General features: G+C 46.8%; 1 protein-coding gene across 2 annotated transcripts in view; it reads left to right on the forward strand.

Moving 5' to 3' along the window:
* The window catches only part of v (Tryptophan 2,3-dioxygenase vermilion), a 113,752-nt gene that overhangs the window by 38,607 nt on the left and 60,760 nt on the right, over positions 1 to 14,385 (forward strand). For both annotated transcript variants that reach the window (XM_075688157.1, XM_075688156.1), the window contains exons 2-6: positions 4,862 to 4,925; positions 5,510 to 5,603; positions 7,357 to 7,424; positions 9,063 to 9,128; positions 13,003 to 13,064. In XM_075688157.1, the coding sequence (XP_075544272.1) occupies positions 4,862 to 4,925; positions 5,510 to 5,603; positions 7,357 to 7,424; positions 9,063 to 9,128; positions 13,003 to 13,064 (354 nt within the window). The remainder of the gene's footprint in view (positions 1 to 4,861; positions 4,926 to 5,509; positions 5,604 to 7,356; positions 7,425 to 9,062; positions 9,129 to 13,002; positions 13,065 to 14,385) is intronic.

The raw sequence follows: 14,385 nt of genomic DNA on the forward strand, positions 1-14,385 counted from the left end.
GTCGTTGCATACGTAGAACCGCGCGGCCTGGCGTGCTCCCCACAGAAATCGGAGCTCCTTCTGTACAAGCAGAATTGGGGAGGTAGACGTCCACACCCTCACCCGCCCGAGATAGAACTCCACGTGCACCAGCAACGCATACCTACTGTACCTAGCATTCGTATCCTTGGCTTACGCATCCAACAAAACGGCAGAAACATAGAGATACTCAAGCAATTAGATAATCATGTACACCAAACCACACGCCTCATTGCACGCATCGGAAATCGACATCACGGCATGAAAGAAAACAACCTTATACGCCTGGTAACCGCCTACGCCCTGAGCAGGATCACCTATGTCGCCCCGTACCTTAACCTCAATGCAACTGACAAGCTCAAACTCAATACCATGATCAAGAGAGCCTATAAACAAGCCCTACATCTTCCCATCACCACCTCTAACGAGAAACTGGACGCCCTCGGCATTCATAACACCATAGACGAGCTCATTGAAGCGCAGCGTATTAGCCAATATGAACGACTCGCCAATTCCACCGCGGGCAGGCATATTCTAGGCACCCTAGGCATAACCTACACCACCAAATTCGGACCAAAAGTACCCATCCCTCCAAACATTCGTGCTCAGATAGTTATCCCGCCCATACCTCGCAATATGCACCCTGAACACAATCCAGAGCGACGTGCAGAAAGAACTAAACAACTACAAGAGCGCTACGACCAAGCCGCTGACGTAACCTACGTGGACGCAGCAGAATACCCCAACCAAAACGCCATGGCGGTCGTCGCAGTCGCGGGTTCGCAGTACCGCTTCGCCGCGGCCGCATCAATATTCACCACGCAGCCTGAAGTAGGAGAAGAAATGGCCATCGCTTTGGCCTACGTGGCTACTAATGCACACTGCATCATCAGCGATTCAAAAACGGCCATTCGTAACTACACAAGAGGACTGATAGCACCCCAAGCGCAGAAGATTCTCTCTGGCACTCCTCCCTCAAGGCAACGTCGCGTGCAGATCATCTGGGCCCCTGGTCACTCGGGTCTGGCTGGAAACGAAGCCGCCCACGATGCCGCCCGAGCTCTCGCAAACCGGGCGCATCATCCTTCCCCTGCGTCTTCCGATCCCGACCAGCCCTCAGTTCTGCATCGCGGTCACGCGCGGGACCAAATGGTCACGTTCGAAGAAATTCTCCTACACTACCGCAGAGAGCGGTTACGCTACCCCCCAGCACACAAAACACTGAGTAAATCTACTGAATGAAACACTGAATGGTTATTTTATAATAAATAAAACCACCATTTGGCGACTCCTTCAGACACGAACTTTTCCGAACCCCGTGCTTTACAACCGCATTTACCCCGATGCATACTCCCCAATCTGCAAAGCGTGCGAGGCCCGCGCTGACTTCGATCATATTATCTGACAATGCCCCAAAGCCTCACCCACCAACACCTCCCGCACTAACACACGCATCATAACTACGGCCGTGCAGTGGGAGACATTGCTGCTCAGCTTGCACCCAGAGGAACAGCTCTGGGCCGTCCGGATGGCCGAAGACGCCGCCAGAAAGCAAGGACTGGCGCCGTCTGAGGAAGGGAGGGTATTGGGGGTTAGTCTCCCGACCCCCGCCACCCCTGAACCCCATCAAGGACATACTAAAGTTTTCTCTCTCTCCGACTGCTGATTGCACAGTAGCAGGGAAAAACGATAATGGTTTCGCATTCGTGCGCTTTCGCTGAGGCAACGTGCAGAGCGCCGCAGAAAGTGCCATCTCGTTCCTCTATGGGGAAATGCCATAGAGGTACGCGAAGAGTCAATACGCATCGACAGAAACAACCTTACCGACGTCCACATTATCACACACAAATCATTGTCATTTAACGTAACTGCATCGTCCGGCATCCGGTTTCATTCCCTTATTATTCTTCAGAAGAACAAATTGCCAAATGTTGTATTTTATACAGGTGTTCCAATATTTTTGTGAATTATCTCGACGAAGCCGGGTGTACATCGACTCTAAGAAGTACTTGTGGAGGGCGACTAATTGCTCTCTGGTTGTTATGGATACAATGAATAAATATCAGCTGTAGTTGTTGCCTTCCTATTGTTAGCAGCTCCTATCTCACTGTTCGTTTTGTTTCAGAAATTATCGCAGATTAATCATACTTATTACATACAAATATTAATTTTTGATGTTCCAGTTTTTTTAATCTATCGATGAGGTATGCTGCTGGTGAAGGTCCCAAATTACTCAGCATAATCTAGTACAGATTACGATATAAAGAAAAATAATGGGAGAAATAGAGATATAGTACTTTCCGCATAGTCTGCTATAGGTCACACAAAAAAAATTTTCTCCATTACAGAGAGCGAAATATCGGTACTAGTATGTACACAGTTCATCCTTCTTTTTTTCATTGCGTTATTTTCCTACTTTGGTTAACCTCGGTTAACGATGGCCGGAATGATAGATAGATAGATAGATAGATAGATAGATAGATAGATAGATAGATAGATAGATAGATAGATAGATAGATAGATAGATAGATAGATAGATAGATAGATAGATAGATAGATAGATAGATAGATAGATAGATAGATAGATAGATAGATAGATAGATAGATAGATAGATAGATTTATGGGTGAATGGATGGACGTATTTATAGGCGGGTGGCTAAAGGGGTATGAGAAAAGTCGTATTGAATTATCCAGAATAATTATGACAAACTGGGATTCTTTATTGTTCACCAATCAAAATGCGGGGCCCGTGGTCGAGAATCGAGCCACTCGCCTCCTGCTTAGGTAGTAGAACGCTACAGCCACAGAGCCAGCGCGGCGAGTCATGATCTCCAGAATGCGAAGGCTACGCATCATTAGGAATTCTTTACATTGTCTTTTCACTCGGCCCAGGGTCTGCTCCAAATAACAGGGACTAACTCCGCGCAATCGGTGCTTGTGAAGCGCACAACTGCTCCAGCTGATGGGCAATTTTTGCTCACGTAGGCTGCATTTAAAAGAAGGTGATACACTCCAGTGACTGGCACTTTTGAGATCTTATAGCGCAGCTCTTTGGCGCCCGTTCCTGCGGCGAGCGTTGGCGTCCCTCGTGACCGAGCGAACGAACAGCGAAGGATGAAAGAGCGAGCGCGGAGTGCAGCAGGGGATGGTAGACAGCGACAGCGAAGAGAGCGCGAGGAGGAAAGCAGAGAAGGAGGGTGCAGGGGAACCATGAGGGGGAAAGCGTATAAGGGGAGGGTATGTATAAAGCGTGAGAAGAAAAGCGTAGTGCCACGCAAGACGGGTTCTGCGGCGACGATGGCTATACGAGACGGCGCTAGAATAGCCTGCGTCATCTGTATGAAAACAAAGCGCTGCATGAGCGGAGGTCTGCCTCTGGTGGCTGCTGTGAGTCGCGCCCATGCGTCACCTACGCGCTGACTCTCGCGATCTCCCGATTAGCGAGGCAGTCGCGCCACGCTTCGCTGCGTTTGCAACGTGCCACACGAGATAGGTTGTCCGCGCCAGCCAATATATCGCAACATGAAGAGAGGTATAGAGGTGCGCTCAAATCTCGCATTAGGGAGTATCGTAATCGTCGGTGAATTTTTTAGAGGGGAGCTATTAGACGCCCGTTCCTGCGCTGAACGTCGGCGTGCCTCGAAGTCCCGCGGCCTCCCTCGGCGTAACCGAGTGAGCGAGTGCAGCGAAGGATGAAAGAGTGAACGCGATGCGCAGCGGGCGATGAAACACGGCGATAACAAAGAGAACGCGAGGAGGAAAGCGGAGGAGGAGAGTATGGCGAAAGGGTCAGGAGGAAAGCATAGTGCCGCGCAAGACGGCGACGACCGCTACGATGAGACACCAGAGTTGCGCGCCATCGTCTGTCCACCCGTGGCATGCGGCGAGCGCGTCGACCGATGCCATGTATGTGGAAGGGCTGCCTGAGCTCGGGTCTGTCTCCGGCGGCGGCGGTAAATCGCTCGTAACCTGTGCCCTGCCTCTCCCTATTAACGAGGCAATCGTGCCACTCTTCGTTCCGTTTGCAGCCGCAGGAGACAGATTGTCCACACCAGCCAATATAGCGGGAAAAATGGAAACACTACAGAGCTGCTCTCAAATTTCGCATTAGGGAGTATCGTAATCGTCGGTGAATTTTTTTATTTATCTAAATATTCAACCATTTTATTAATGTTTAGCAATGTGTATTTGTGTATATGCATCTTAGTTTGTTTCTGTTCCTAGATATTTTCGCGGTGGTTTGAATTTAAGTCCACTTAATATATAGAAGTCTAAGCTTTTGTGTGTCAAACACTGAGGGTAATCGAAATGGCCTGACCACTTCTGTATTTTTGTGCGTCCAATGTCTTGCCGTATGCGCCAGCTTAAGTGGAGTAGTACCCTAGTAGAACGCACTAGCCCAGGCAAGTCTCCCTCTGAATAAACTCTCTTTTTATCTCTGTGTTTGGGACCTCTCTTCGTAGTGCACTACTTGACAATGTTTATATGTGCAGAAGTTATACCAACGAAGAATATGCGAAAACGCGTGAATGTAATGCTGTACAAAAGAGATTCACATGTTGCGTTCACATCAACGTTATCCAGCACAGGCATATTCTTAAATGTATAAGGTGGGGCCCTTAAGTTTCACGGATGGTGCTCTTACAACAAAGTTAACCTTATATTGGCGCTATTCAAAACGCTCCATTCTTCATGTTACACTGAAAACCCATTGCTCCCAAATATTTAGTTTCATGTTTAATTGTTTATTCTTCAAACATTATTGTTTTATGACGCCGCCGTAGGATGATGCTGAGACTCTGGTGCGATCAAACCCTGACTTCCGTTTTCTGTTAATTCCAGCAACGACAACTCCAAGGATGGGGTGCCGCACCAAGAGAAGCTGCTGTACGGAGACTACCTGCAGGTACGTGATGCTTGCGTCCTTGTGTGCCTTCTCAATTTCAGTGTTGCCATCTTTTCTCAGCAGGTTATTTTCTCGCGCTTGCCACGCACTTCAGTGGACTACGGTAGGGCAAAACAGATTCCCCGGATTGTGCAGTAGCATTCCGCCGAATTCGCGTAGAATTGTAGCTGTAGCACTGAGTGCCTCTATAGCGTGAAGCGATGGGTCATGTGCCACGCGGCCTTAATTAAGCAGCAGGTACTCGCACACCTTGGCGTGACTGCGCGTGCCATGCAGCTGCAATCAGCTGATTGGCGCGCACGGCACGCATATACAAGCATACATGCTTCTTCGAGCGAAATGCGTTCCGTGTAGCATTAGAAAAGAAGCAGATAATATGCGGCACCGCATTTCGGTTGTGGTGACAGCGCCGTTTCAATCGGCAGCCTTGTTGAGTTGCCCTAAAATGAACGACTGGCACAACGCTGCGGGCGACGACGCTCTAAAAACGCGTCGGAAGCGCGCGGGTTCTGGCTGGCCGCTCGAGTTAGCTCGCCTTTCGATGTTGCAATTCAAACTGACACTGGCTATTTCCTTCACGGTAGCTAGACAAGCTCCTCGACTGTCAGAAAATGGTCACGGAAAAGCACTGCGAAGAGAGAGTCCACGACGAGCACCTTTTCATCATCACGCATCAAGGTGAGTTGGCGACAGAATCAGCATAGGGTATATAGAAACCATGTATCTAACGTTCTGCATTACGAGATGAAAAAGTTGCCGTAAGCTGTGAGGAAGGAAAGCTTTCTTACATGCGCGGATTGCTAAATGTTATAAGCGTGCACTCGTGCGCTAAAGCCATCAATGGTGCTCTAGTGTCTGTTCTTTTTCAATGCGAAATCCTTGTCTGCGTTTCTACGCTGCCACGATCCGAACAATACAGAGATTCACAGGAAGATTGACACTCGAAGTGATCAACAGCGGTCGAACAAGGATGTTTTAAGCTGGAGTATAGCCTCCGAGATTGAGCGGCGCGCACTTGCCGCGCGCGCTGCCGTCTCGGAGGCCGTGGCCGGAGCCAGACGTTTCGACGAGGACAAGTCATCTTCTGGAAACGTTGATTTCCTCGTTCTGCAGCTGTTGATTACGCGATGATAATTTAGCACTTCCGAACCCTCCGAAAATGTGACTGTGTAAATACAGGAAGTTAACGCTTTAAGCACAGAAGACGAGCTCAGCTTAACAAGCAAAAACTTGCCAAAAAGACAAACGACGAGACCTGCTCATCGAGCGCATTTCTTTTTTTTTTTTTTAGGTCTTAAGACGATTTGAGCTCCTGTGTTGCTCCGCGTTTCTTCCAGATTGCGTGATTCATTTTGTGCTTGCTGGAAATCACGTCAGTAGGCACAAAGAGCTCTTAAAGAGTGACATTGGAAGCATAGACTTGCTTGCAGTGAAGGCCACCTTCGCTGCAGTGTAACGTTTATTTTTTTATTACTGTGCTTCACCTTTCTGACAGAATTTCTTTTGCATGGTCTTTCTTCATGTGGTCATCAAAATCGCTTGCACGTGATGTTGAGAACATACACTAACTTGTGTGCAGTGAATCCCACTTTTGCTAGTGTAAAAAAGATTACTAATAAAATTCACCTTTTTGATACCGATTATTCACATGGTTTCGCTTTATACGATCATCACTGATTTGCACGCAAAAGAAGATTCCGCCTTTCTTACGAGTTTTTCTTTTACCAGTTTAAAGGGTTAACAGACACTAAAGAGAAAAATAATTTCAGCTATACTGGTAAATCAAACTTCCACACTACCAAACAGAACCCACTATTACCGCTAGAGGGGATAAGTCGGAAGAGACGGGTGGCGACGCCGCCTTGGAGTTCCCGCAACAGCTCCGCGTGACGTCATGGATTTCATTACTGGTGCAAGAAATCAATTAATAAGGCCGATGTTTTCTTTTCTTTCAAATTTCGCGACCAATTAGCAGCGCGGACTTCTCAGAGTGACGTAAAAAAATTCTAAAGAATATTCCCGCAATTTGAGCCGTTCTTTTCCATAATAAGTTTTCGGCTCTCAGTAAGTTGTGAATCTGGTTTCCTTAGAGTGCAATGTAACCAATCTTTGTTAAGTAGCCAACTGACTATAGACTTTAGCAGGTGCTGTCAAAATTTATGACGTCACAAAAATATGGAAGCGATTCCAAGGGGGTGTCGCCACTCGTATTGTGCTATTTCATTTATCCTGACCGACGAAGCGTTCATTCATTCGGCCGAATTGCTTGGTGTTCCAAAAGCCTAACCTAATAGCGTAGCTTCTGATCGTGGAGCAGTCAAGGTACAAATACACTAAAAATCTTCATGGTGCAATTTCCGAAATGTATGCTCCGGGGTTTTCGACTTCTACGTCAGTTGAATTCTTTTTGTCTTTTTCTTTTCTGCCACAGCTTATGAACTATGGTTCAAACAAATCATCTTCGAGCTGGACTCCGTAAAGCCGCTTCTAGGCTGTAAAGTGAGTTAAGATTTTTTAATTTTATTTGTAAACAGGGTAACCGCGTCCACTCGTTTGTCTATGACGTCGGCGCTTGCACTACTTAAGTTTTGCGTACTGTTCATCTGTTGTTAAGCGATGAGCTTCTTCAAAATCACGAACCCCGTCGGGGCTAACGAAAAAGAAAAAACAAACTTAATATCAGGACCGTGTCCGATATTTACACCGTAACATGTATTTAAGATCTCCCCTCATACGATCTTATTACATAGTAAAGTAAATCCATCATTGCAGGCTAACATTTTAAGCGCATTGTCATTGTCTTCGTTTCCAACATTGCACATGGATGCAGGCAACTTATAATGTGACATGCATCGCTGCAGCACATCCAGCGTCATACTGCAGATTTGCAATGGTAATTATGTAAAAAGTATCGCAGACATTAAATCGACTAACTTGTGCGGCGCTGCTAAAACTCGCCATTGTTTGTGATTCGTATATCACCACCGATTGAAGGCATCGCTCTCGAAATTGAAATTTTTTTCTTTGCGCGTCAGTGGCAACCAGGAATATATCTAAAATTCAACGTAAATGCTAGTCATGCAGCCAACACATTTAATTAATGAAAATATAATTATAATTATTTCTGAAAACGTAAAATTTAGCATGGGTATTTGAATGTAGGACTTTCGAACAAGAAAAAAAGAAACAAGACACGCACACCATGACAGCTGGCATACCGACTTTTATAAAACATTTTATACAAACGATGAAAGCAATGTGCATTTTCAGCTTCCTGTTTATCAAAGAGAACGCCGCTTTTGTGCGAAAACGGGAACATAATCATGCCTGCCAACTCTACCGAATTTTTTCACAAAGTTTACGAGTTTCGGCCCGTTTTAAGATATGACGAACTTGTAGTCAAGTTTTATGAAAAAAGTAATTTTGTTTGCAAAAATGTTCGCACGTCGGTCTCACTACCTATCTTTCATTTCAAGTCTTCTCAGGGTGAACTAGTGCAAGATAGATAGTTGCACCGAGCAAATTCATACAAACAAATGCTTGAAGCAGGTGAAACTAACAACTGATGAAAAAATCACTGTAATTTAGAAACAGTTTGTTGCTTGTCAGTATTTGCTGTTCTAAGTTTGCTGCTGCTCGTTGTGCGGCGTCTCAAGTTGCCGAACCTTCGTTACCGAACTGCGTACGTATCTCTTAAAAGACGAGTGCGAAGGGAGGCAAGAAAGATCTGCACCCGCCTGTTTTCTGCAGGATTTTACGAATTGTAAAGATCACGGCAGGTATGCAAAATTTACACTGTTGATCCAAGTTATTATTATTATTATTATTATTATTATTATTATTATTATTATTATTATTATTATTATTATTATTATTATTATTATTATTATTATTATTATTATTATTATTATTATTATTATTATAGCTCTAAATATGCGAATCCGCTTCAATATGCGGCATCAGTGCCTCTAACCATAACGAAGATCTTCGCAAAGCGTAATACTATTTAGCGTAATACAAGTTTTAAATCGATAAATGTGCGCTATGTGTTCTTATATGCTTAGTGCTGCATTTCACGGTAACTGCTTCTAGGCAAGACTCTTTGAGTCGCAACTTCATCTGTCTCGTTATTTGCAGGATATGAACGAACCTAACATGTTCCAAATCACGTCCCGGATGAACCGCGTCGTGCTCATTCTCAAGGTAAGGCTTCAGACCATACGCAAGTTATTGTCTATATTTGAGGAAAATAGAGAGAATAAATAACTTAAACGAGGCTATAGGCCTGTGCGCGGAAGTGGGTAAAGGGAAAGAGCTGTCACCTGCCTTTCGAGCAATCTTTCAGAACCCCTAAAATGAGCCTTTTCTATGCACGTTTGGCGGGTTGTGCCTATTGAATAACAGTGTCAGGTGCAGTATGTAAGTGCGGTGGTACGCCGCCATGTGTGAAAACAGTTCATCTGTTTTCACATCTTAAAGACTTCAGGCGCTTTTAGGGCCTCCGTACGTTCCGATCGAGCCTTCGTCGGAGACGCCAGCTGCACCGTAGGTCTTCACGTTCACTTCGGACCAGGGGCGCCGAAGGCGTCGGATTCCATCCCGCCTTCGACGCTGTCGGTGCTGCATAACTTCTAAACCTGGTTGAGGTAGCTGACACTTAAACTTCCAAGACTTTGTTCGATCTGTGCTCTAAGAAGGTATTGTACCAGCGATTTCTTCTTGGCAAGAAGGCGGCGATTAGGCAGGACTATATTTACAGTTGAAAACAATATTTTCAGACCCTTTGGGGAAGCTGCACTCATGCTTTTACGAATCAGCTATTTCTGTTGCCGAGTGTCACAAAGGCCTGCGGAAACGTCGTCGACGCCTGAAGGACGCATAAGCAAAAGGCAGCATGTGTCTTACCGCTAACTGGCACCAAAAGCATCTAAAAAAATATATCATCATTATCATCGCCACCATCATCCGCCTCGTTCATTGTTCACTGCCACTAGAAGGCCTCCAGTTTCCATAAAGCCTCCGCCTAAATCTGGTCTGCGTCATCCGAACCATCCAATGTCTACAAATTGTCTCATTTAATCACCCCGCTTCCTCACGTGTCACCATCGAATGAATGCGTTTTTTTCTTCCCTTGGCAGCCACTCAGTTTCTGTGATAGACCACCAGTTACCTTTCGTATGCATGAGACGACCTGCCCAACTGCACGTTTCCTTTTAATCTCAACGAGAACAAGACCATCATCTTCCCGCATTTGCTCCTCATCATGCAAGTGATGTAGCATGTCGCGTTAAAGAAGCACTGAGGCGACATTTTATACTTGCCCTTTTTGTTACGTTAAGTGAAGGTGCAAGCGCTCTAAAGCTGAGACAGAATACTAGAAAGTGACAGAGCACCGTTCACTACAACACTGAAATACCTTTTTACTACAAGCCAGTTTCTACGAGCCAGTCCGGGTATACCAGGAGACGGATGCGTCACTCATGACGTCACGATACACTACAGGCAGTGACTACATGGGAGTGCAGCCAGGAGAAACGGGCGCAGCACTGTTGTTCAGTGTGAGCAACGTCGTCATACCTAGCTTTACTGCTAAACGACGTCAACTAATTTTGCTCTGTATCATGACGTCACCATAATATCGAATGCGCTAGGTACGGCATTTCGACACAACTTCAATGTAAAATTAAAATATTAATGTTTTGCAACCTTCATGTTTGGTAAGCGATACTTGAAAGTGCGAAAGACGCGCGGTAGAATTTCTACAACTTCGAAAATGCAATCAATAACCCTTATAATGAAACGTTTCATAGGCACGTGAAAGCCTGTGGAGGAAGGTGCATTACGCTTCAATGTACTGAGCAAGATAGGCGCAGATAGTGGAGTTAAATAAAGGGAAGTTTATGTAAAGTGCGAAAGAAGAGAGAGAGAGAGAGAGATAAAAGGAAGGCAGGGATGTGAACCAATCAAGAATCTGGTTGGTTACCCTGCGCTGGGGGAAGGAAGAAGGGGAATAGAAAGAAGGGACAGAAAGAGAGAGATGAGGGTAGAGAGACTTGCACGAAGAGCACTACAGAAGGGTTGAAATCTGGGCCAGTTGGTACATACTTGAACGAAAAAACCAGTAAAAAACACAAAGGACAAGAGGAGAGGTTCACACCACAACCACATCGCCACCACAACCACAACCACACCACCACCACATCGCTATGTGATTAGCGATGATGCAGTTGCGCATGCTCTGCTGGCCTTGCTGGGACTACACCGATTCTAATAAACCTCAGTTGATAGTCCAGTCGTTGTGGTGGGAACCTCTCCTCTTGTCCTTTGTGTTTTTGACTGGTTTTTTCGTTCAAGCACTACAGAGTCCAAGGCGCTCGCCCAAGCCAGACGTTCTCAGAAAGCACAAAAGGGCCTTTACTGCCTTCTGAGCTGATGATCGGTGGAGTCGGTGGTCTAATGTTGTCTGCTCACTCGGAAGATGATCATCTAGTTTCCTGAATGCGTTGGTCATAGATTGTGCTTCAAACTGAGGGCAGTGGCACAATAGGTGGACAATATTCTGATCGCAGGCGCAGAGATCACGTGCGGGACTGTCAGCCATTCCAATTACTGCTGAATAAGCTTTCGTGAATGCAACTCCCAACAACAACCGACACAGAAGAGACGCTTCGCGTCGGTGCAGTCCGGCCGAAGGTCTAAGTTGCAGCGAAGGGTTGAGTCTGTGCAAAACACCTTGTTTATGCAGTGTTTCACTCAGCTAATGAGATTGTGCATGCTAGAACGCAAAGCTGTCTCGCAGCGTCTGTTCTTGAGAGAGGAATGGGGACGCAGCGGTCTTCTTGATTTGACGTCCGAGCTGGCTTATCTGCGTCATCATTTCCTATGTGCCGCAATGGCCTGGTATCCATCGAAAAGTGATATCATGACCTTTTTCTCACAAGTGATGGATGAGTTCCACGATTCCGCACGTCAGTTGATCGTGAGTTCTATGTCGGAGAAACGACTATACACATTGTAAGGCCGGCCTTGAATCGCAGAAGACTGCCCATTTTTCAGGACTGTGTTGATCACATGAAGCGCACCGCGGAGAGCCGCGAGCTCTGCAGCTGTTGACGTAGTGACATGGGAAGTCTTGAACCGTCGGGTTATTCTCCTTGTTGGTATAACTACAGCGCCACCGGAACTGGATGAACAAGAGGAGTAAAGTAAGTTGCTTGAGTCCTGATGACGGCAAGTCCGACTTTTTCTAAAGTCCTGGGATTGTGATGTTTACTTGAGTACGGCTCACACACCACGGAGGAATCGACGGTCTTGCAGCAGGTGCGTACCCTGATGTAAGAAAGGCACGGCGCGCGAAGACAGTTGCGCTGAATGCCGTGTGGGGCCTTGTTACAGGGCCCACACGTGCCCTGTAGTTCTTGATCTCAGACTTGCGAGGTGGTTGGTTGGGGTCCGGGCGAAGTGTCTTATGTGCACATGCATTGCTTCAATGGTAATGTGCGTACTAATATTGCATACACGCACACTCATAGGAGGAGAGAAAAAGGCAAAGTGCCTGACTGATTCCGTCCCTTTGCAAACAGTCATAACATCTGACAGTCAGTACTATAGGTCGGTGATATCAGCAGCGGGCTTTCTCTTCTTTTCTTGATCTTTATTACCTTCATTTTCCCCTTTCCCCGGTGCAGGGTAGCCGACCGGGCTCAGTTGTGGTTAACCTGCCTGCCTTTCATTTATCCTTTCCCTCTCTCTTTAATAGTCAGCACTAACGCCACTTCACAACAGTGCCAACGTAATCTAACATGACACAGAGCACAGATTCAGTGGCACCGTCTAACAGCACTCACACTCAATACATATGCTAATTTCTGTTAAGCAGAGGCCACTCCGTAACGTTCTTCCTGTATTCTTTAAAAGAAGTATATTCTCATAAGTACGAGATCATAACCGACCGTGGCGAATGTTCCCCTGATCTGAAAGCATTGGCCGTCTATGTTTCGTCAAAGTTTGGGGGAGCGATTTTTAACTTAACCGCACATGTTCCTGCCCCCCTCCCCCCATTTTCTTCCGCTAACAGCTGCTGCAAGAACAGGTCGAGATCCTGGAAACCATGACTCCCCTGGATTTCATGGAATTCAGGTGAGGCTCCCGCTTGCGAAGCATCCACTGTGGCTCACGTGCTGGTATTGCGCCAAGAGGCTGCGTGCTCACGTTGCACGCGATTGGCGCACTGTGCGTGCGTCAATTGCTACACGTTGCACACAGAACAATTAGAGAGCTTCTTAAGGAAATGTGGTGAATTGTCTGGGTTTGTTGACCTTTCCAGAAGAAACGCTGCTCGAAAAAGACGAAACACGAATTCGGAGGAGCAAATAGGGCACGGTTTGTCTTGATGGCATCATAAGTAATGCATTTATTTCTTTTTAAAGGCTTAAATGTGTCATGCAATACCAGCAAGACTGAGAAAGACACAGGTAGGCATCAGGCTGCTCAGAAATTGGTCTCAATAAGAAAGCGTATCGCTGTCAAGCAATCCCATACCTCTAATAAAGGCATTGCACATATGAGGTGTAAGGAACGTTCAAGCGAGGCAGTCTCTATGCAGCCTTGTGTTCTGTATTAGAATACGAGGGCGGTGATAATGATGACGGCGATGACGCCATGGCTATGGCGTTCTGCTGACAAGGTCACAGGCCGCGGAGGCCACATTCCAATGCAGGGCCATTGCATTGGATTTTAGCGCACGGTGAAGATACCTGACCTGGTGGTAGAGTGACCCTCTATTGTGGCGTTACCAGTGGCGTAGCTAGGTCGTCTGGCACCCGGGGCCCATAAGTCTCCTGTCACCTCCCTCCCCCCCCCCCTGGCTGTAGTCAAGGAAGGCGAGGATATCAACAAGTTCCGGGTGTCTTCAGACGTATATGACACCTCCCCCCCCCCCCCGCTGGCCCCTTGCACCCGGGGCCCACGGCCCCCCGGCCCCCCCTGTTGCTACGCCGCTAGGCGTTACTCACTATCCACTGTGCAAGTTACATGACGTTAGACCCCACAATTTAATTAATGTCTAGATGCGACTTCCGAGCTCACAGATGCATCCACCACTATCGAGCGTATTTAGCTTTACCGCTCAACGGAAGCGCCTTCACGTTTAACGGACCTTAATTAAGGCCAGTAGTTCTCTCGCTGCGAACTGCACACTTGAATGTACGTATCGGCGCTCCAAGGTTGCTCGCAGCGACCTCTGTATTTCATTTCCATACGCCTAAAGGAACGGTGGTGTTCCTCCCGCTCTAATCTCGTGCCACTTAAGTGCGGCCAACCTTGAAATCGCATGCTTCGTGTCCTTGCGTTTGAATTCTAACCAAAGTGAACAGGACGATGACGACGACCCACGCGCACACCACGGCAAGTACGTGTGCGCACTGCGTTGTACAAACCTCCGCTCCCGGCAGCTCCTTAC

The sequence above is a fragment of the Dermacentor variabilis genome, chromosome 4 (genome assembly GCF_050947875.1).
Source record: "Dermacentor variabilis isolate Ectoservices chromosome 4, ASM5094787v1, whole genome shotgun sequence".
In the NCBI taxonomy this organism is placed as follows: Eukaryota; Metazoa; Arthropoda; class Arachnida; order Ixodida; family Ixodidae; genus Dermacentor; species Dermacentor variabilis.